This window comes from Equus caballus, chromosome 23 (genome assembly GCF_041296265.1).
Source record: "Equus caballus isolate H_3958 breed thoroughbred chromosome 23, TB-T2T, whole genome shotgun sequence".
In the NCBI taxonomy this organism is placed as follows: Eukaryota; Metazoa; Chordata; class Mammalia; order Perissodactyla; family Equidae; genus Equus; species Equus caballus.
Window position 1 is genome coordinate 67,838,310 of NC_091706.1, and position 20,874 is coordinate 67,859,183.

Genomic DNA, 20,874 nt, shown 5'->3' on the forward strand with positions numbered 1-20,874 from the left:
GGTGGAGTGAACAGTGCTATTTCAAGAGTGGCCCTATAAGCTGCTGAGATGAGATTCACGCTATGAACTCGGGAGGAGAGAAAATTCAGTGCCCTTGACGCAGGAGTCAAGGGGCTGAAAGCCACAGGCAGCTAACTGCAAATGCTTCCTGGAGACAGGATGGGGGATCACAGCCCGAGGAAGAAGGGTCAAGGCACCTGACCGGATCACTTCACACACTGTGGGGGCCACACAAACCAATTTTCCTAAAATTCCACCCCAGCAGAGGAGCAGCCCAAGGCCACAGCTGGCCCAGCACAGATGCTCAACCTTGGGAGCCCTGAGGAGATATCTGGCCTCCTCCCCCCTCCACGTCCAAGGAGCCCGGGTCTGAGAGCAGAGTGACCAGCACCTGCCTGCAACCTACTGCATCTCTGAGCTCTGAGCACAGAGTGGGGCCACAGCTGCCGGTGGCAGGCCGCTCCCCGGGGACCAGAGCTACGTGAAGAGCCACGTGGCCGTCACATGTCTGGGAGGCACCAACACCACACACACCACTCACTTTGCAGCTCCCCCACTGCCTTCGTCATTGTCTGAAGACGACGAAGTGGAGGAAGGAGGAAAGTACGCCGAGTCCACGTGGTTGGGACTGCCGCTCGGGGCTGGGTTGATCGGGGAGGAGCGTTCATACAATGGAGTATGTTTTCCTTCGTGAGGAATGTTACTGTAGCTGTTCTGCTCACTCAGATTCTTTCCACTCGGTTCCAGGGTGAGGGCCGGCTCAGCGAGGCTGTAGGGGTGTGGACCTTGTCCCGGGGCGCCTGGGCCGGGCACCTGTGGGGTCTGAAACAGAGAGCACAGGTCAGCACGCACACACGCTGCCCAAGGGCCGGCACCCGTGAGCACTGCCCAGTCTTGGCAAAGTTCTAATTCAACAAAGACTGGCACCTGCTCCACATAGCAAGTCAAGAGTTTAGGATATTATCTTAGTGTTCACTGAGATGTGAAAAGTATGTATCCCTCAAGGCAGCTGTCCCCCACCACGGCTAGGTAGACCAGCAGCGGAAGGAAAGGGAAGGGAAAGCCTTACCACAGGCTTGGCTTGCAGAGAAGTCTGTGGAATGTTGAGCATCTGCGGGGGGACGTACGGTGGCACCATCCCAGGCATTCCAAACGGACTTGGTCTGGCTGTTTGGTCCAAGCGGAAAGAGAAAAATAAAACGACCATGAGCAGAGGACATCGCCACAGGATACTGTGGTGCTGGCCTGCGTCTCCGTCTGCCTTGTACCTCCGCAGGTGCCAACGTACCATGAGGTCCCTCCTCAGAAACCCTCAGAAATTCATGTTCACATTAAAAATACTGGACTTGGGGGCCAGCCCGGTGGCACAGTGGTTAAGTTCACAAGCTCCACTTCAGTGGACCTGGGTTCATGGGTTCAGACCCTGGGCATGGACCTACACCATTCATCAAGCCATGCTCTGGCAGCATCACACACACAAAATAGAGGAAGATGGGCACAGATGTTAGCTCAGGGCCAATCTTCCTCACCAAAGAAAAATTTTAAAAGAATACTGGACTTTATGCTGACCAAGTTTATACTCTGGGGCTGGGATGTTAACTTTCAAGAATTTTCAGTTAACTTCTGAGAGTGTTTCTGCTCATTTGTTTCCTTGAGGATCTCTAACTTAACAGGTGCACGCACCCATGCACATCACACATGCACACGTACTCACATATGTGCCCACGTGCACACACATGTTCACCACACACGTTCATCCCATCCACGTTCACCACACACAGACATGAATGCACACGCACAAGGAGACATTCCTGATCAAACAGCAAGTCCACGAGATCCGAACCTCCGAGTGTGAGATACAACACATTGGAACTGTTAAAGTCCCTTCTCGGGTGATTCTAAACCGTGGCCAGACTTTGGGCCAAAGAATATTATGAAATCTATTCAAACTCTAGAGTCCCGTTGACAGCCTCTCGTAGCTGACCTAGCACACTAGACTTCTGAGAACAACACGAAAGGCTGCCTCATCAATCCTGCAGCAGCAGCAGCTCAGGGAAGATGGGCATTCTTGTTTCACTCTATTTCTGCCCATTATATGCTACAAACTTCCTGAAAAGCACAACCTTTCCCTAAAAACAAATTAACTATATTATGACTTAAAAGCAAAGATTTTCAAGGAAAGAATGTTTTCTAAAATCATGTTGCGATCACTGACCTCAAATAAACCTCAGACAATCCACAGAGCTGGCTACTGTTCCACCACACCCTAGGCTCGGAAGCAAATTAACCTGTCTACACTCTGTGAAGGCTGCAGAGGTGCCTGAGAGCCGGGGCTGCCTCTGCATCCTGCAGGCCTCCCGGTAAATCAGCTCTTGTTCTGAGGCCCTCGTGCAGCTGGGCAGAGCCACTGTCTTCTGTGTGACAAGGACATCTTTCTCAGAACTGACGCCAGCTCACAGAGTGGAGCCCTACGCCGCCAGCTGCTCCTTCTCTCCCTCCACAAACACTTACTGAGAGGCGGGCTTTTGTTGGGAAAGCGCACAGACTGAAGACAGACGACAGGAGAAAAAAGTGGGAAAAGTGTTTAATTATCATAGGAAAAACATTTTCATAATTTAAAAAACATTTTTTAAACATTAAGGACTGCTCTGAGAAGGAAGAAGGTAGCCCCCGCAGCTGCACCCCAGAGACAAGTCACGGTTCAGGACCTGCTCCTCAAACTATGTCCCAGGCCCTTGTGAAGCTTCCAGCTTTTCTCTGAATTCAAAGAAGACAGATTTTTAAAAGGAATGGTGTTAACCAAGCAACTTTCTTGAGAACTCATCAGCGCTGCCCCAGCCCCCAGCCCGACGAGTAGTCATCCACTGCTGGGCATATTACTGCAGAGATGTTACACTGCAAATACAGCTCTTTAATCCTGTAATGCAGACAGGTGCCGCTGCATGATTTTCAAGTATTCCAGAAAAAATATAGCTTTGAAAGTTCAGATTCAAAGATTAAGTCAATATATTCCCTAGCACCAACACTAACTGTCAATACTTGCAAAAAAGAACAAAGCAAAATTTCCCGGCTATGTTAACCATGTTGAAATAGACGTATTTCCTCAGCGCCAATATTCTACAGAAATTAAGGCACAAAGTTATGCAGAATTCTGTGTAATCTGTTTCCATCCTCCCAGGTGAACAGCTTTGAGAAGACAGGGTGGGCAGGGGGCACAGCAGGAAGCGACAGGAGGCTGGCCTAGGAATCCAGCAAGCCAGTAGACTGAGGGCCAGGCACCAGGTGGAGCCAGGAGCCAGAGTCGTCCAGCTTGAGAGGACTGAGCCTTGTCAGTTCCTGGTGAGCTCCACCCGCGGCAGCTCAGAGCTGGGGTACCTGATGCCCACCTGCAGGCGCAGTGCCGCCAGGCCCCAGAGGAAAGCTCAAGGCCACCATCCAGGAGGGAAGCCCTCAAAGAGAAGGCTGAGCACAGACTGGGCCGAGAAGAGCAAGGTCACTAATGAAGTGAGTGGGTGTGTCAAAGGATTGTTAATGAAGGGGACACGCTCATCCAGGGAAGCTGCTTCAGGTCAATGTAATGGAGACCTTTCTAGAACTGGAGCGGCTCGAAAGGGCATGGCTGCTCCCCTGACCGCCTGACTGCAGTGCAGGAACCTTCCACAGCCGGGAGCAGCTGCTGCTTCCACAGCACCCCTGCTGCTCAACCTCTTCAGTCCCTGAGGCTGGAGAACATGCATGTGCACCTCGAAGGGCACAGAACCGTTCAAATCCACCTGGTGCCCAAGTCTCGAGACAGAATCCCAAATTTCAACCAGATGTACTCAATTCCTGGGTTCACTCAACCTGAGCTTGAGTTGTGAGTGTTAAATAGCAAAGAACACTTGTGTCTGCACCAACTGAGGAAAGTTCAGGAAAACAGAGAGGAAACACTCAACTCTCATGAGGCTGCCCTCGTGGTTTTACACCCACCATCAAACAAGATAAGCTGTTTTCAGTCCACCCATGGACGTCAGAGGAACACACCTTAAAGAAAGGCTAACGGCTGCATTCGGGGTCCCTGGTGAACTGAGCTGGCAGCCCCCACCACTGACACCGAGAAGACACACCTTGCAGTCTCGTAAACCAGACAGCAGACGAAAGGAGGAAGGATCTCCAGTTCTTCCAAGATGACCAGTCTTCAGGTTTTTAAAAAAACAAGCTTTCAAAAAGCCACAAGACCAGACAGTCTATACCACCTCATACCACACCAACTAAAATAAACCCTCTAAAGCCTGAATGAAAGGTCACAGAGAACGGAGAGGACGCCGCCATCTACCTGGGAACTGAGGAGAAAGGAGAAGCGAGAATAGGTGGACCTTCTGTCCAGCGCAGGAATTCCTTCACCTCCCCTGCAGACCCACTCAGTCAGACGCCAGGGCCGCGACCCCACGCCAGGTGCATCAGCTTCACAAAGACAGCAACGGAAGAACATGGACACATCTCAAAAAAAAGCAAGTGCAGAATGACATGCGCAATACGGTATTTAACAAAAAATCAAAACTCTACTATTTATTATTCTGTACATATGAGGTAGGAAAATATAAAGACCTGTCTGAGGGGAGAGCCATGGCTTATAGAAGAGCCCAGTGTGTGTTGTTAGGGAAAGAAAGGGGTGAAGCACACACCATCGCTGGTTAGACCTGCTCACGACCTATCCCATGTGTACTGTTGTTACATTTAACACTTTTCATACTAAAATTTAAGTAAAAATCTGGGAAAGAGTGGGTTTAGTGAGCAAAGCTATAAGACTGATTATTACACAGATTTTAAAAGAATGCCAGACTTCAAAAGCTTACTCACGAAGCGTAGCAACAGCACAGCATCAAACGCCTGATGACAGCAAAACCAATGGCGACCGTGACAACACCAACACTGAAACGCTCAGGCAACGGCCACTGGACCAGCTAAGGAGATCAAAGCACATCCCACCGGGGACGTGAGATGGGCTCTAAAAACTCTTAGGCTGATGTGGGGAAGGGACGGGGAGCCTCAGAGGCACACAGCTGGGTAGGAACAGGGCCAGGGATCGCACTGTGTACACGCTGGCCCCACCATGGGTCCCTGCGCCCCGTGTGGCCAGCCTCGGGGCAGGAGACTGGGCCGTCCCTGCATGGGGAGCCCAGCTGCAGGCGAGGTGGCAGGTGACGAGGTCTTGAGAGCCGCGGGAGCAGCTGGCTCCCAGCCCTGCTTCCTGCCCTCTGCCCCAGGCAGGTGGCATCACAGGTTCTCCTTCTTCAGACTGATCTTCACGGCCAGGGGTGACATCTCCAAACCATGCCCTCACGTGCTGGAAGTGTGTGTAGCTGGGCAGTAGAGCCGGATTTCCAAAACGCTAGTTAACAAGGCCCAAAAAGCCAGTGACAGTCAATGGGACAGCAGGTGAGTGAACCCCCTTCTCGGTCACTGGAGAGTGAGGCCTGCCAGCAGAGCCCCGGCCCAGAACGAGAGCCACCAAGCGGCCCTCGCTTCTCCCTCATGTGTGCACATGTGCTTTCCAAGCCCGAGGCCCGAGGGTCCAGCTACAGAGCTCTAATCCCTCTGGTCAAGAAAGCAGGCACTGGTGTCCTCTCATGGACAGGTCACCAGTGCTCGGCATCAAGGTCTGTCATCCGGCACTTTGTAAATCGGGATCCTCTGACCCAGTCTGGTAGAAGGGGGCCAGCCTCAGGGGCCTGTCAGGACACAGGCTGAGGCAGGCTCCTGACCCGGCAAGCCCATCCAGATGGAACACTGTGGGCCTCCACCAGCACCCAGGCAGCTGTGACGGCAGGAGTATTTCCTCTGTAGCCACTGCATGGTCTGTTCCTTGCTCGGTGGTGACAGCTCCTACTGCAACATGGTCATCTCTGCACAATTCCTTCTCACCTGCACGTGCAGTCCTGCAGGCTCCCTTGGGCCCCACCAGAACCCCCACTTCTGTGTTTCAAGGGACTGGGGGCCACTGTCACCTCCCACCTTCTGTCTACCCTCGCCCCCTACAGCTTTGGTCATCCCCTAACAGTTTAAGCCTATTCCACCCTCCTTCTCACTTCAAACCCCAGCCTTCAGGGGAGCGATGGAGGAGGATCTGGACGATGGGTGCTGGCCACCCACCCCACCTCTCCCACGCCCTTCAGCACAGCAGGAGCTGCAGAGCTGACCACTATTTCTCCTAGGACGGCCGGCGCCTCGTGGAGCACCAGGCAGCCACATGCACCTGCATGGGTCTGGAGCTGTCAGTGCTGCAGGAGCCACCTCCTCACTTCCAGCTGCCAGCTGTCCTTGCCAGGACTCCTCCTCCTCTGGCTGCACAGCGCTCTCTGCACGCCCCCTCACCTCGCTCACAGCTCCTCCCCCTGGTCCATGGATGTTTGTTTTATTTACTGTACAAATACAGTATAACTTCAAAACAATTAAAGTTTTTACAATGAAAAACCCTTCAATGAGCTTTCACAGGTAATCCTAAGAGTAAGTCCAAAATCTCTGGCACTGCGTGGCTACTGTAAACCATTCTGACAAGCATCACCTGACCATCCTTCCCTGCTCTGTGCTCCAACCACATTCTCCTGTTCCTTCCACACCCTGTCCTCTCACCTCAGGATCCTTGCACATGCTGTCTCCACTACATATATACTTCCTCCCTATTGTCACCTTGCTAAATTCCCACTCTACCTTCAAACGCCACTCTCAACATTAATTCAATCAAGTAGAATCAAGTGCTAATTTAATCAAGTGTTTGTTTAATCCAACGGGTCTTCCTTGACCTTCCTGTTCACATACCTGTACAATTTCTCATCTCACTCGTCCACAAGGGCAAGAATGATATCAGCCCCATCGACCACACCGTCCAGTACCCAGCATGGTGCCTGACATGGACGGAACACATCAAGAAGCTCATGTACTCTCTTTTTTCAATAGTATTTATTTTTTTGAGTTGTTTTAGTTTACAGAAAACTTAAGCAGAAAGTATACACCTTGCATTACTGTGGTACGTTTGTTACAACTGATGATCCAATATTGATACATTGCTATTGAAAGCTAAAGTCCACAGCTCACATTAGGGCTCACTCTCGGTGGTGTACATTCTATGGGTGTGGACAAAGGCATAGCGACGTTTACCACCATTACAGCATCATACACAGTTTCACCGCCAGAAAACCCTCTGTGCTCCCCTGTTCATCCCTCCCACCCTCACCCCAGCCACCACTGGTGTTGGTGCTGTCCCCATAGTTCTGCCTTTTCCAGGATGTCACAGAGTTGGAATCACACCGTACGTCGCCGTTTCAGACTGGCTTCTTTCACTTAGTGATACGCATTCAAGGTTCCTCCATGTCTTTTCGTGGCTTAATAGCTCACTTCTTTTCAGTGCTGAATATTATTCCGCTGTCTGGATGAACCACAGTTTTATTTATCCATTCACCTACTGAAGGATGACATCTTAGCTACTTCCAAGTTTTGGCAATTATGAATAAAGCCAGTACAAATGTTCTTACGCAGATTTTTGTGTGGATGTAAGTTTTAAACTCATTTAGGTAAACAGCAAGGAGTATGATTGCTAGATTATAGGGTAAGAGTATGTTTATTTTTGTAAGAAACCACCAAACTGTCTTCCACAGTGGCTGCCCACTTTGCATCCCCAAAGCCATGAGGGAGAGTTCCTGCCGCTCCACACCCTTGCCAGAGTTTGGTGGCATCCGTGTTCAGATTCTGGCCATTCTAGTAGGTGGGTAGTGGAAGCCCACCTACTTTTCACTGAGAAAGGCCAGGAAGACACAGTGCATGCTTCTTCAGACTCACTGGGCCTTGGTTTTGCTTGTGCGGCTTTTTACATATACACAAGGCTTAGCTCGTGCCGACAGAGTCCACATCCACAGACGTGCAGGGGCCTCTGGCATCTCTGTGTTATTCATTTTTTAGGTTCTGCCAATGATTCTGAAGCACAGTGGGTTTGAGAACTACTGGTCCAAGCAGTGAACCAAACATCGCTGATGATGAAATTCTAACGTGTCTTACTTGTGCTTACACCTAGCCTGCAGGTTCTCTGGTGAGATATGGTAGACGTGAAGTGGCGTGACAGAAAGGACAAAGTCATAATCATCTCTATATCCCCAGTACCCAACAGTGTTTCTGACAGTGTAAATGCTTGAAAACTACTACGAACCTCACTGGTAACTTATTTTAAAAACTGACGAGGAACAGATCATTTCTGGGAGTTGACAGTGCAGAGAGTAGGGAGCAAACACACTCTCTTCCCACACCCCACAGACCAGGCCTCCTCGCACCGCAGGGCAGGGGACAGGACGCGTGTGCACTTCTCGCTGCGGGATCCACACCACCAGAGACTGTGAGCAGACCTGAGGTTCTCTCAACACTGCAGGGGACCACAGGCTCGGAAGGAAAGGCACGAGACACAGCAGTCCCTCCTCGATGCCAGGCCACATGGGCCTGGCCAGGAAGGTTTTCCTTTTGAAAATACAGACTCCTGAGCCCAACTAAGATCTGGACGTGTGTCGCAGTTCTGGGTAGAACCTAAGATCCCAGCCAGGTTGAGAAACCTCTGCTTAGAGTCAACTCTCCCCATTTTATTCCCAACAACCACACTCTAAGTTTCTAGTGTGAGTCATTAAAATGTCTCCTAAACCCTACACAAGATCCAATTTCTAAAATGATTAATACAGTCAAGTTCTAATGAACGAGAAAGTTATGTTCCAACACTGGTTGTTCAAAATTCTGAATGAGTTTTCCTGCAGAATAATATAAGAGTAATATAATGGAGTCTGGGGGAAAAGATCGCTCATGACTGACCCTCTACTTATAAGAACATTTTTATGGAAAAATACGTCTCGGGCGCTAACTCAGATGCCAAGAAAGCATGCCCCCACTCCGCGCTGTTTCTTCTAAACTCCATTTCGGTCATTGCTCTCCGCTTGGTTCCACAATGGGACGCTAATAGCACATACTGGCAAAATCAATGAGGGCCATCTCCAGATTACTTGTTTCTTTATACTCATCAGAAAATAACAACAAAAATGATTTTTACCTGAACCCATTTCTGCTGGCTCCCACTGTGTGTGTGTGTGTGTGTGTAACCTGAAATAAACCTCCCCTCACAATCCTGCCACAGCCTCTTGCGATTGTACCGACATTCCACACACAAGCCAGCCTGAGCTCCCCACCCAGCTCCCCGCTGCAACTCTGTGCCAGAGCCTCAGTCCCATGCTGCACAATTCAGACTCCTGCAACAGTCAGAAGCACCAGGAAAGGCTTCACAGAAGATTTATAGGTAGTTATCGCCACACCAACCTGCCTGAAACCACCCCCTAAACACCCCAGGTCCTCATCACTCACACAGCTACTCAATAAGCCACTGAGGGTGCAAGTGAAATGTAAGAATCGACTTCATTTACTAAATACTCACAATGTTGTTTGATGATTTAATAAAAATATGGAAGCACTTTATAGAATATTATATGTTCTAAGAACCTCAAACTTAAACCTAATTTAAAATTTATCTTGCCTCCTCTAAACATCTTCAAAACTATCATCTGCTCAGCTCAAGGCCAAATGTCAAGACTATCCTTTTTCTATTTTCCTCCTCTTGAATAAATGCTCTAGTCCCAAGTACACCATGATGACTGTTTAAACCACAATTGTCACACGAGGACTGGCCGTCCTCCTGAGAGCTCCCGTCAGGCATTCTGACCCCTCACTTCAACATCAATCACTCACTGCCTTTCTGGCCACTCTTCCTAAGAAACAACCATGACAGTGTCGGCTGTGTAACAAGCATTCTTTGAAGCACTCTACACAGACTTTCTCTTTTAATTTTCATGTACGCATCCCATTTTAATAAAACAGGAAATCTGAGGCTGGAGGTGGAATCAGGATGTCCACCCCAGGGTCAGCACCCAGCTCTCATCTGTCTCGACAGCATCTCCTGACGTCACCTGTGCCTGGAGTCAAACCCAGATGCCATGATCTGTCCTCATCACGTCCCACCTTAACTGACGTACCATGTGCCAGCGAGACTCCCTCCTTCCAACACCACCTGCCCCCTTTCCAAGAGTAACCCTAAATCACATCCAAACATTTCGCTCTCCTGATTCAACAACTTCTCGTGGATTAAGTCATTCTGTCAAACATCTGCCTGCTGGGGGGTACAAGAAAGAAGGTGGCAGGTAAGGTCCTGGCTCCCCTAGACCTGACGTTCTTGGGAATGGGAGAGGGGGCATGCAGAAATGTGCAGGAAATTAAAACGAGGTGACAGGACAGGATGGCCTGGTGGCTGAAGTAGCTCGGCCGGTCAAGAAAGGCCCCAGAGAAGCAATAGTGAAGACTGGGTCTCAGAAATGGGAATGTCCAAGCCCAGAAAGCCAGAGGGAGAGGGTTCTAGGCCCACAGCCGGTGCCCAGGCCCCATGGCAGGAGCTAGCGTGGCACATTCCAGGCAGGAAAGAAGCCAGGACCTGGAGAGTGACAGCAGGTGTGGAGTCGGGAGCTTGTTCCCAGTGTGGGAGTGGCATGGGCTGACTGACATCTTTAAACACTCCCCTGGCTGTGGGGGGAAAACGAACAGTGGGGGCGGGAGCAGCAGCAGAGCGAGCGCACCCCCTCGGGAGCGCTGACAGCAGCTGGGCCTATGCCGGCTGCCCCATCTCCTGGCTCACGTTGCACAAGACCACCCAGACTCATTAGTCTGTCATCCACCCGCAGACGGCTACAGAGAGCCAGCACACACCTTTGGTCTCTGCTCCCCATGCCATGGCACACAGCAGCACTGCACCTGGATAAGCGAATGAATGAGCACCCCCACATGAAGGTGCCATCGGGGACATGATCAGCAGGATTAACCTCCTGAGACCAGTGACAAGGCTAGTTCATCTGAGGTCTCAGGACACACCTTCTTCCGTTGCAGGAAGTGAACACGACTGAAATCACAGCCGGCAGCACTGATGCTCACAGCTTTCCTGCTCTGGACTCTAACAGAGGCTGTCTCACTCGGTAGGAGGCTGGAACTTAGGGCAAGTGTTGTCCAGCCTCCCAGGAGACAGTCACTACCAAGCAGGCTTCAGGCCAACAGCTTCTAATTGCTTCTATTCCCCAGTTTCAAATCTGAGTTAAATCTGGTCTTCTGCAAAAACAAAAAAGGGCCACAGAAGAGGGGACACACGTGCACCACATGCGTGTGGTCTGTAGATAAAGGGGGGGGGGGTCTTCTGTGTCCTTGGTGTCCTGCACTCGGGACGCAAGACTGCAGCATCGCGCCCCTCCTGGCCATGGCCCAGCCCCGCTCTCCCCCCTCTCAAGAGGCTCCAGGTCCCTCTCGCTCCTCAGCACCATCAAGGATCACTACTGAGGCTGCTCCTGAGGTCTGGACATACTTATTTGTATAATTGCAGAGATCTCCTTTCAAAAGAATAAGCCAACAAGGCCTTCGGTTGACTCGTGGAACCCTTTGGTCACTGCGTGGTCAGCATCCATCACCGAGGCTGATTTACTTACCTAAGTAATGTGGTGGGTGGAACGCCATAGGTTTACTAGTCGCTGAATAATAGCCAATTGCTCTCTTAAATCGAATAACTTTGTCATCTGTTCTAGACTGAAATAAACACAGGAAAATCTTGGTAAATTAGTGTGCAGCGGTCATGTGTATTAACATATTTTTACAATTCAGCACATGTATCTAGATAAAGAGTTTAGAATGACATTAAAACCTTCAAGAAAATCAACACTCTATTATTAAAGAAGTAAATCAAACATTAATTCTCTCAGAGCAATGTAGTTAACATGGAATCTGCCGCGGCAGCAGGAAACCTGGGTTCTGGGAGCAGCCCCAATCCCTCGGCCCCTCCTTGGCCAGGGCCCAGGTGCCACCTGGAGAGGCGAACTTCCCATCTCCAGCAAGGTGAGCAGTGGTTCCAGCTCTTCGGAGAGAGGACTGGAAGTCACACAAACCTCAGTTTTCTACTAATCCCGACACACTGGCATTCATTACTTTCCAAAAAAGGAAGGAGTTGCTGACCATCCCCTGAAGGAACAAATGGTCAGGCTCACAATCCCATTCGACCCACTTGACACGTCCGTCCTCTCGGTAGAAACCCTCTCCAGTGACGACGGAGACTCCAGGAGCAGCAGAGACCTGAGTACTCGTCTACCTCAGCGCCTCCTCTGTGCAGGCTAGCGGGAGGCTGGAGGAGCTAGGTGAGGTCCAACCCTCCCGGTCAGCACAGAGGCCTGACAGCCAGGCCAGCCCTCCTGGACACCGCCCACCAGCATGTGCTCTCAAGCCTCTTCCAAACCTGGGCTGCACCGCCACGCACAGCACAGCCCGGGAGCCTGCATCTCTACCTGAGAATGCTGGAAAACATCTTTTGCTATGGCATCCAAGTCCGAGGTGTCCTGGATGTTGCGGACGTAGTCGGCCACGGCCTTAATCACCACGTCGCATGGCGGCAAGACCAGCTGGTGGGCCCGGACCTGAGAAAACAAGTGCATGTGTCAACACGCTAATTCCCAACACAGGGCCCGGGATTCCAGGCGTGTCCTCCCAGGGGTCTAATTATGACCCATCCGTGAGCTCTGGTCCCCAAGACTTTGTCGTCTGAGGTGCAAGCCCTGGATCTCCCTTTCAGCTGATGAATACAACTCAGCTGCTGCAACCCAGCTGGGTCACTGAGCACTGACTGCCTCACCACCCATCCCGAATCTGGGCCCTGCACCCCACCAGCAACAGTGAGCCAGCTCCGAGAGCCCCAGGTCACAATGCTTCCTTTCTTTTACTCCCAGCCACCAGGAAGCTGTGCAGGGCAAACACATCCCCAAGCGCCCAAGTACACTGCAGAGCCCAAGGCCAGCTCTGAACAGGAGGAAAACAGTACCCATGATGCTAAGGAACATGTCTGGTGAAAGACACATGGAATAAAGTGTAGAAATATTTTACCGCCCCAGAATAGCTGATATCAAGAAAAGGTAAGTAAACAGATTTAAAAAAAAAGGTTTTGAAATTTCTCATGAAAATGAAAAAATACATGCAAAAAAAGATACCTGAATTTAATGAAATTTATGCTATAATTATAGCTATGCCCTTGTTCTTAAAAACAAAGACTATCAGGTATTAACTTTGTTTCCAGCAATTAAAAGAAACTGAATAATACCATGAAATGACATCTCTATTTCCTATTTAGTTCTGAACCATAAAGATAAAAAAAGAGGGCAAAACCATCAAAGGCTTGGCCTCCAGAGCTGGGTACTCCGGCCCGCACACTTGTGAACGTGGCTGTCACGCAGCAGCTGGTTGACCTCAGGCCAAGCCTGTGGCCCTGGTGACTCCAATGGCCCCACCTCATCGCAGGGTCTCCTTAGGGGAAAGAGAGGCAGAGGAGCTGGTTTCAGAAATGACGTGGAGAAGGACAAGCCGGCCACTGCTGGCCTTGACGATGGAGGACGGGCCACAGGCAGCAGGGCCTCCAGAAGGAATGTGGTCCTGCTGAGACCTTGATTTCAGCCCAGGGAGACCCATTTTGGACTTGTGACCTCTAGAACTGTAAGATAATAAACTTGTGTTGCCTAAGCTGACGGGATGGAAGAAACTTCAGGAAAACAGACATTTACACATTTTAGTTACTATCATGCAAATTTGCAGATGTCCCAGAAAACACTCAATTTCCTTTTAAAAAAGCAGTATTTTTCTTAAACAACGTTCCCTGCACTTGATCAGCTGTCTCAGTATCTGCTGAGGGTGAATCCCATCATAATGAGCTCTAGAGGACGACAAAATGTCTGTGGGGGCAGATCACAAGAACATGCCTAGAAACCCAATCCCCCTCAGAAAAAGAAGAACCACAGACACACACGTGCTGCAGGCTAAGCAGCCTTGGAGCCACGCGTTCATCAGTCTGGGAGAAATGGGAGTCCAACCATTCTGCCATCTGGGGTGTTTAGTCCCACAGCAGGGCAGGGAGGAGGGCTGGCTGGCAGCAGCCCAGGAGCAGGGAGTCAGGACAGAAACACTCGACATCTCCCCTTGGGGCGCACACACCACGGGGATGGGGAGCATCTGCAGCGGCCCGTGGGCTCGGGCTCCGGGGCCTGGACAACCCCCTCTCTGGGCCTTGACTGCCTGTCCCTAAGTACAGTTGGGGCTAGTTGCCCACCCATGTCCCTTGGCACTCAAAAAGCCTAGGATTACCACGTTATGTTGTGTACAATACTGGAAAGGCTGGCTGTTGGGGAAGGATTTTATATACAGAACAGAAAAATGATGACACGGTGAGAACAGAATTTACTGGATATAAAAATGGCCAAAACAGGAAGAGGGCTTTACCCCAGGGGTGCGCACGCTGCCCCTGGGCACCACAGACAAGAGAGCAGCAGCTCACCATCACGTCCGCTTCGATGAAAATGAGAGTTTGTCACTTTCATTCCTACAGATACCCGTCTTCACTACCCACCCCCAACAATACTGTGGCTAAAAGATCCTTGAAGCGAACAGATCCTGTAATCAAAGGGCCCCTAATCCTTCAGTGGCTAATTAACACCACCGTAAGCCTGCGTGCTTTGTAATTTCCCACGGCCCAGACCCTCCCCCACCTCACCAGCCCTTGCCCTCCCACATCATTCAGACTCAGCCTTCCAAAGCCAGCTCGGGGGTGCCCTGTGCCTGCCCCATCCTCGGGGCAGAAGCTGGCGGGCAACAATGCATCTCAGGGCCAGCTGACTCAGCAATTTAGTAAACTTTTCACAGAACTTTCACTTTGTACTTTCTTTAAAAACCTTGCCACAATGTGTATGTGGGGGAAATCATAAATCATACATTCCTATTGGCTGGAAAACTGAGTGTCAAAAGAATGAATCCAATGGGGAAAAGAAAAACTCCCTGAAAATGCTGGCCACCTTAATCATGACTACGTGTATCTACACACACGGATATCCACACCACAGACAGAGGCACGTCTCTACATACCTTCAACGGAAAAAAACGCAGCAAGATTTGTCGAGCCACAAAAAGTGCAGCCCCTTACGTTGCTAAATCTTCCCAAAGACCCTCTGAATAGCATCTGCTCATCCCACTGCAGGGGTCGATACCCAGGAGAGCTGCAGGCATCTGTCCTCAGTTGTCCGTAAAAACAAAATTAACACTGAGACCCAATAAATGAAGAGCTCGCTGCTCAGAGATAGACTTCAAAATACTTTAGTGGAAGGCCCATTTCTTCTCCTTTTTTCTTTTCTTTGAGCAGTTTTGTTTTTATTTTAGCCTCAAAGTTTAATGTTAGGAAAAAACAAAAGTCAAACAAATTATAACACATCTAAATTAAAGTTGGAAACATATATGTTTTCTATCTCCAAGGACAGAAAGTAAATTCTGTTTAATTAAAAAGCAAACATTTATCAGCAATTGCCTTTTTTATGGCACTTTGTAGCAAGCTTGCTAATTGTTAGTTACTTGCTTTGCAAGTAAAGAAACAAAAATTTGGAGCTGGAAAAGACCTCCAAGAGACTGTATACCTCACTCCTCTGCCTCTAGGCAGGATAATCAAATAACAGACACTATCTGTGTGGAAACTGATGATAACTGCCCCACACAAAATATCTCTTACGTGAAAGATCTTCCCTCTCAGCATCATCTTTCCCCCAGTCTCCTGTTTCCTACAGGGACATGTGCACTGCTGCCGCCTCCGGGCGGTGGACAGGATGGAACACCCCAGCCTCACCAGCTTCCCCTGTGACCTTCAGAATCCCAGGCCAGCAGGCACCCCTTCCACCACCTGTGAGGATCCCCTGTGCCTTTGCCTCTCCACAACCTCTACTTTGTATTTCCCTCTGAACCCCGTCAGGAGCCCTGGTGGTCAGGGGTGCCCAGCCTGCCCCTGACACCAGGCGTTGTGGGCCTTGCGAGCCTGCAGGCAGCGTGACACCAGGGCTAGCCGCCTGAACAAGCAGCAGGTAGGGCCCACGCATCCCTGGAACCCACACTGCAGGTGGAGACGAACCTGGGGTGGCATGAGCAGCCAGAAGCGTGCCACGGCCCAGGGCAGCCACCTGCAGACCCTCGAGACACCCCGTGGGCAGTCCTCACTGCGGCCGCGTAGCCACCGCAGACAGAGCTGGTCTCTGACCCTTCAGTGTCTGGTTTCCATCCACTGTTCTAACAATTCAAGGGCTGCAACATGGGAGCTAAGAAACAACTACATTATAAGAACGTCTGAAACCCAAAAAACAATCACTCCCACACTCCTAAAAACAAAACAATGAAGGGTCCCTGCTAAAGAAGCAATTTTTATTCACGGTTTTCTAGTATTTCACTGCTTATAATTCTGTAGTCTCATCTTGGTTATATTTTTAAAATCAAACATTTTTCTACAGCTGCAAATTCAGTACAGTGTAGTTACCATATTATCTTTCACCTGTTAAATTAAACTAATGATGCCAAAGCAGCAAAGGATTCCATTAAAATCCAAGATTCTCGTCTCTTCTAATGTTAATTAAAAACTCTTCCAAAGCCCTCTAAAATGTACCACTAGAAAGGATAATTTGACAGGGTCTTAACTTTCACATGATGGAAATAAAATGCTTCTAATAAAATGGCAGGTCCCTTGTCAGAGGTGAGACTCCCACTTTCCTGGTAAACGTGAACAGGTCTGCACTTCCACTGCACCTGTTGTCCCAGGCGGAAATGCATCCAGCAGACGGGCGGTTTATCATACAGACTCGGGGAGAATCCAGACACCACACTGTCGATCTATCACACATTAATATATTGTATAATAGATATGAAGACTTGTGAAATTTTGTTTTATTTAATCATTTCTTTCATGAGGTCAAACCACTGTATACGTTTCGTTTCTGTACAGACCCTGTTCGAATTCTAAGTGGTCTCAAAACCCCATTCAGAACACTTCCGGTTTGTTTTTTAAGACAAAGTGAGCATTTTCCAAATCTTTAGATGTCATATTTTTGCGTTGGATGACACTTATCCTCCCTTCTAAAGAATGGATATTCTCGTTCAAATTTTTCTTCACTTCAGTTCCTTTCTCCTTTGAACCTTACACCTGTGCGCCGACCAGAGCCTGAGCCTGTCCACATGGTTCCATGCCTGTCACTCCATGAACAGTGACCAGCAAGCATGTCTGTCCTACACCTTCAGAAAAGAACATCAGCATGAGGTCTGCCACGCAAGTTAACGGAATACTTTTATATACACCGGTTTCTTAATACAGAAAGTTAGCCACCCCACCCCACAGATCCAGGAAACTACGGAAGAGCCAATTAAGCTCTGTTTGAGATGTGTGCACACGTGTAATTCAAACAGGCTAAACAGGACTTGTGGCCTGGGAAAATGGATAAAGTTTTACTTACTTCTTAAATAATCTTTATCCTATGCACTTTTCCTCAAACAGAATATATGATTTATTGCCACTTAAGTCTTTCTCTTTATACTGACAGAAATTTGAAATCCTCAGATGTTTAGGAAACTAAAGCCACAAATTGAGCCCCTGAAATAGCAAAGTGAATGGCTGCCCACCAGATGGTGTGTGTGGGGACTCGGGAGGCGGGAGGTAACTTCAGAGGGAGAATTTCTTACCAATCACATTCCTCCAATTTGCATACAGGAGTCAGACATCTGCCTTCAATAAAAAATATCTCTAAAGTATATTAAGTGTTACCTACACCTGACTCTGGAGTGGAGAAAATGGTGCATTTAGTTGGACTACGCTTTACTTTATGGCATGTTAATTTATGGTAAAGAATATAGGTTATGACAAAATATTTTCTTTATAAAGATTTTTAGAAAATGTAAATGTTAGAAGTATACATACTTGAAAAAAATGAAGCAAAGTTGGGGCTGGCCCCGTGGCCGAGTGGTTAAGTTCGCGCGCTCCGCAGCAGGCGGCCCAGTGTTTCGTTAGTTCGAATCCTGGGCGCGGACATGGCACTGCTCATCAGACCACGCTGAGGCAGCGTCCCACATGCCACAACTAGAAGAACCCACAACGAAGAATACACAACTATGTACCAGGGGGCTTTGGGAGAAAAAGGAAAAAATAAAATCTTTAAAAAAAAAAAAAAAAATGAAGCAAAGTTAAAAATAACCATTCGAAGCATAAAAGCAGATTGGTGTTTGCTGACTAGCACTGAGCTTACACAGGTGAACTCTTGCTGCTCATAAGTATGTCAAAGTTTGCTGGTATTTTATTTTGCTTTTGAAAATCTTATAGTGTGCTGTTAGGGATTAGGTGACACAGTACCTACATTTTCAAAGTTTTACATGAAGTATTTATATACGATAAGAAACTGCAGTACTAACATTTTGATTAGTCTGAAATAAATTTTGACTAAGTGAAAAAGAACAAAAAAACCCTTCCTGATCTCTCCCAGCTGGCGTCCAAACCCCACATGAATGTTATAAACACATCACGCACGTTTCTGCAGGGGCCACGGTTGTTTGATTCCTTGTCCTACGGTCTAAAGACTAACTGCTGGATGTGAAGTTATCAAGAAACAGGAATACACACCACTTTTACACCAATTATCAGGACAACAATAACGACAGCATGGAATCCAAAGCACAAATCACAACCACACTCGGTCTTCCACACACTGGTTATCTGTAGTGTGTCTGGCCTGACCTCTAAAAGCCACTCTCAGTCCCCAGAGGATTCATCCACTAATTGAACATACTGTGAAAACTCTGATCCTAAGACTGTGGGTGCAGCCTCCCAAACAAGCTCTTGGCTGCTCACTTAAACACCAGTTTCACGTGATGTCACTGCTGAAGCAGAAGAACCTGATCCACTCACCTGCCTCTTGGAAAACAGCAAACTGCAATGATTATAAATACTCTGAATCCAGGCTATTTCAGGGAAGGAAACTAGGAACATGATTTGGTCAGTATTTCCTTGTAGGTAAGACGCTGTGCCAGAAAGCAGAATAGAGCAGCCCCAGCATCCTGACTTCAAGAGGCTCCCATTCTTGTAGGAGACAGAGGGCTGACCAGGCTCCCACAGGGCCCTTGGAGGACACCAGGAGGAAGGACATGGCCAGCAGAGTGGGGAGGGGGTGTCCACACTGTGCACAGACCCTCCGAGTGCGGTCTCAGAGCTGTGTGAGGGGTCCGCAGTCTGTTCTAGCGAGCCCTCCACCCATGAATCACGGAACACACCCCAGACCCAGAGCTTCTAAAGGAGTCAAGAGTGAGGAAAACGTCGCAATACCACAACTGCCATGTAATCACCACTGGCCACGCCTTCAAGAGTCCTGGCAGTTATGACATGTATCAATGCCTCATACTCACTTGCCTAAATAAAGCTACAAAAAGGCTGCTAAAACACAATTAACCACAGATGCTGCTAAATGGGATCATAGCTCTGCAGGTGGAAACTGCTACGCAGACACACTGAAGTATTCATCGGATTTAAATCTGAAGTGTGTAAAGCACTACAATTGAACAAAGAAGAACTCTCGTCACACTTCCTGAGCAAGGGGCCCCAGCAGGCCAGGCTCCGGCAGATAGGTGCACACGGGGCCCTGCGGAAGCACCCTGGGTGGTGGTCCTCTCCCGGGCAGGGGTGTCACTTTCCTAGGATCGGGAGCTACGTGCCAGGCACTGCTCTGGGCAGGCGTTATTTCACTTGACCCTCACAGACACAGTGGGCGTACTCTGCATGCCCCTACCTGACAGAGGAGCTGGCTAAGGCGCCTGTGGGAGCCAATAGGTGGAGGCCCCATCCACATCCAAGGAGCACACTTGGCCACTACTCTCTGGTCTTGTCTTGTAAACTAGGCCTCTTTTAGTGTTGAAATGATAGTGGATGGTGAGTTCCCCTTTCTTCTAATATTCTTATTTAGAACAACTAAAAGTTTGCAACACTATGGTAGTCCTCCCAACTTTTTCTTGACAGATCCATGAAACCCAAACCTCTGTTGTCAATGAAGGGAAAGATGGTCAACAGGAGGTATGAAGTCAGGCCCGAGTGTGAGGCACAGGAGGACGGGCATGAGGGCAGAGGGCCAAAAAGGGACCACAAACAGCTCCTGCACAAACCCAATCACCAGCAGCACCAGTGGTCTGGCAGGAGAGGACAGGCGAGTCAGAGGTCAGACTAGAGGCAAGGAGGGGAAGAATCAAAGAGAATTCCCAACTTCTACCCTGAGGACTGCAGGGACAGTGGTGTCACTGGCTGGGAAACAAAATACAGGAGAATATATCCATTTAGAGAACAGGACGACCTTTCCGAGTTAGAAAGGCCAAATCTAGGGCACAGGAGGAGAGTCCAAGTGGAGACGGCTTGGAGGACAGCGGGGTCACCACGTTCGGGGAAGGGGTCTCACTGGGAAAAGCACACTGGAGAGCCATCAACATACAGATGGCCACTGAATCCTTAAGAGCAGGCGAGATGTCCCAGAGGAAAAGTGTGAGGACTACAGCAAGGCAGAGGGACCCTAGGGAAGGCACTTGCAACTGGGGAGCTGGCTCACAGGGGAGTCAAAGAAAGGATGCAGTCGCAAGGAATACAGAACCAAGGCCCACTGCGGAGGCCAAAATTCAAGCTGGAGGTTATGCTGTTGGGGACACTGCGGGAGGTTTGGGTGATCTGCAGATGGGAAGGGAGCTAGGAGAAGGCTGGACACCATTTACAAGCTGAGGGTCAAGAGAGAGCTGCTACCCAGGAGGAAAGGGGCTGACGGGATGAGGTACACAGAGGCTCCCCAGGTGTGCCCATGACAACGGCTCAAGAATGCCAGTGCGGGCTAGTCTCGGGTGGAAAAAGGACGGGAAATGGACATGTATGAAGAATGCAGCCAAGGGAGCAAGAAGCAGGGAGGCTCTCCACATCCTAAGACAAAGGAGCTGCGAGAG

General features: G+C 49.3%; 1 protein-coding gene across 9 annotated transcripts in view; it reads right to left on the minus strand.

The window, feature by feature from the left end:
• Positions 1 to 20,874, minus strand: part of FAM120A (family with sequence similarity 120 member A) — a 108,783-nt gene that overhangs the window by 50,195 nt on the left and 37,714 nt on the right. For all 9 annotated transcript variants that reach the window (XR_011431144.1, XM_070248144.1, XM_023627593.2 and 6 more), the window contains exons 4-7: positions 12,366 to 12,494; positions 11,520 to 11,616; positions 1,070 to 1,167; positions 542 to 822 (exon numbers count right to left, since the gene is read on the minus strand). Coding sequence is in view for 8 of the 9 variants with exons in the window: in XM_070248144.1 (XP_070104245.1) it covers positions 542 to 822; positions 1,070 to 1,167; positions 11,520 to 11,616; positions 12,366 to 12,494 (605 nt within the window). In the remaining variant the exon portion in view is untranslated. The remainder of the gene's footprint in view (positions 1 to 541; positions 823 to 1,069; positions 1,168 to 11,519; positions 11,617 to 12,365; positions 12,495 to 20,874) is intronic.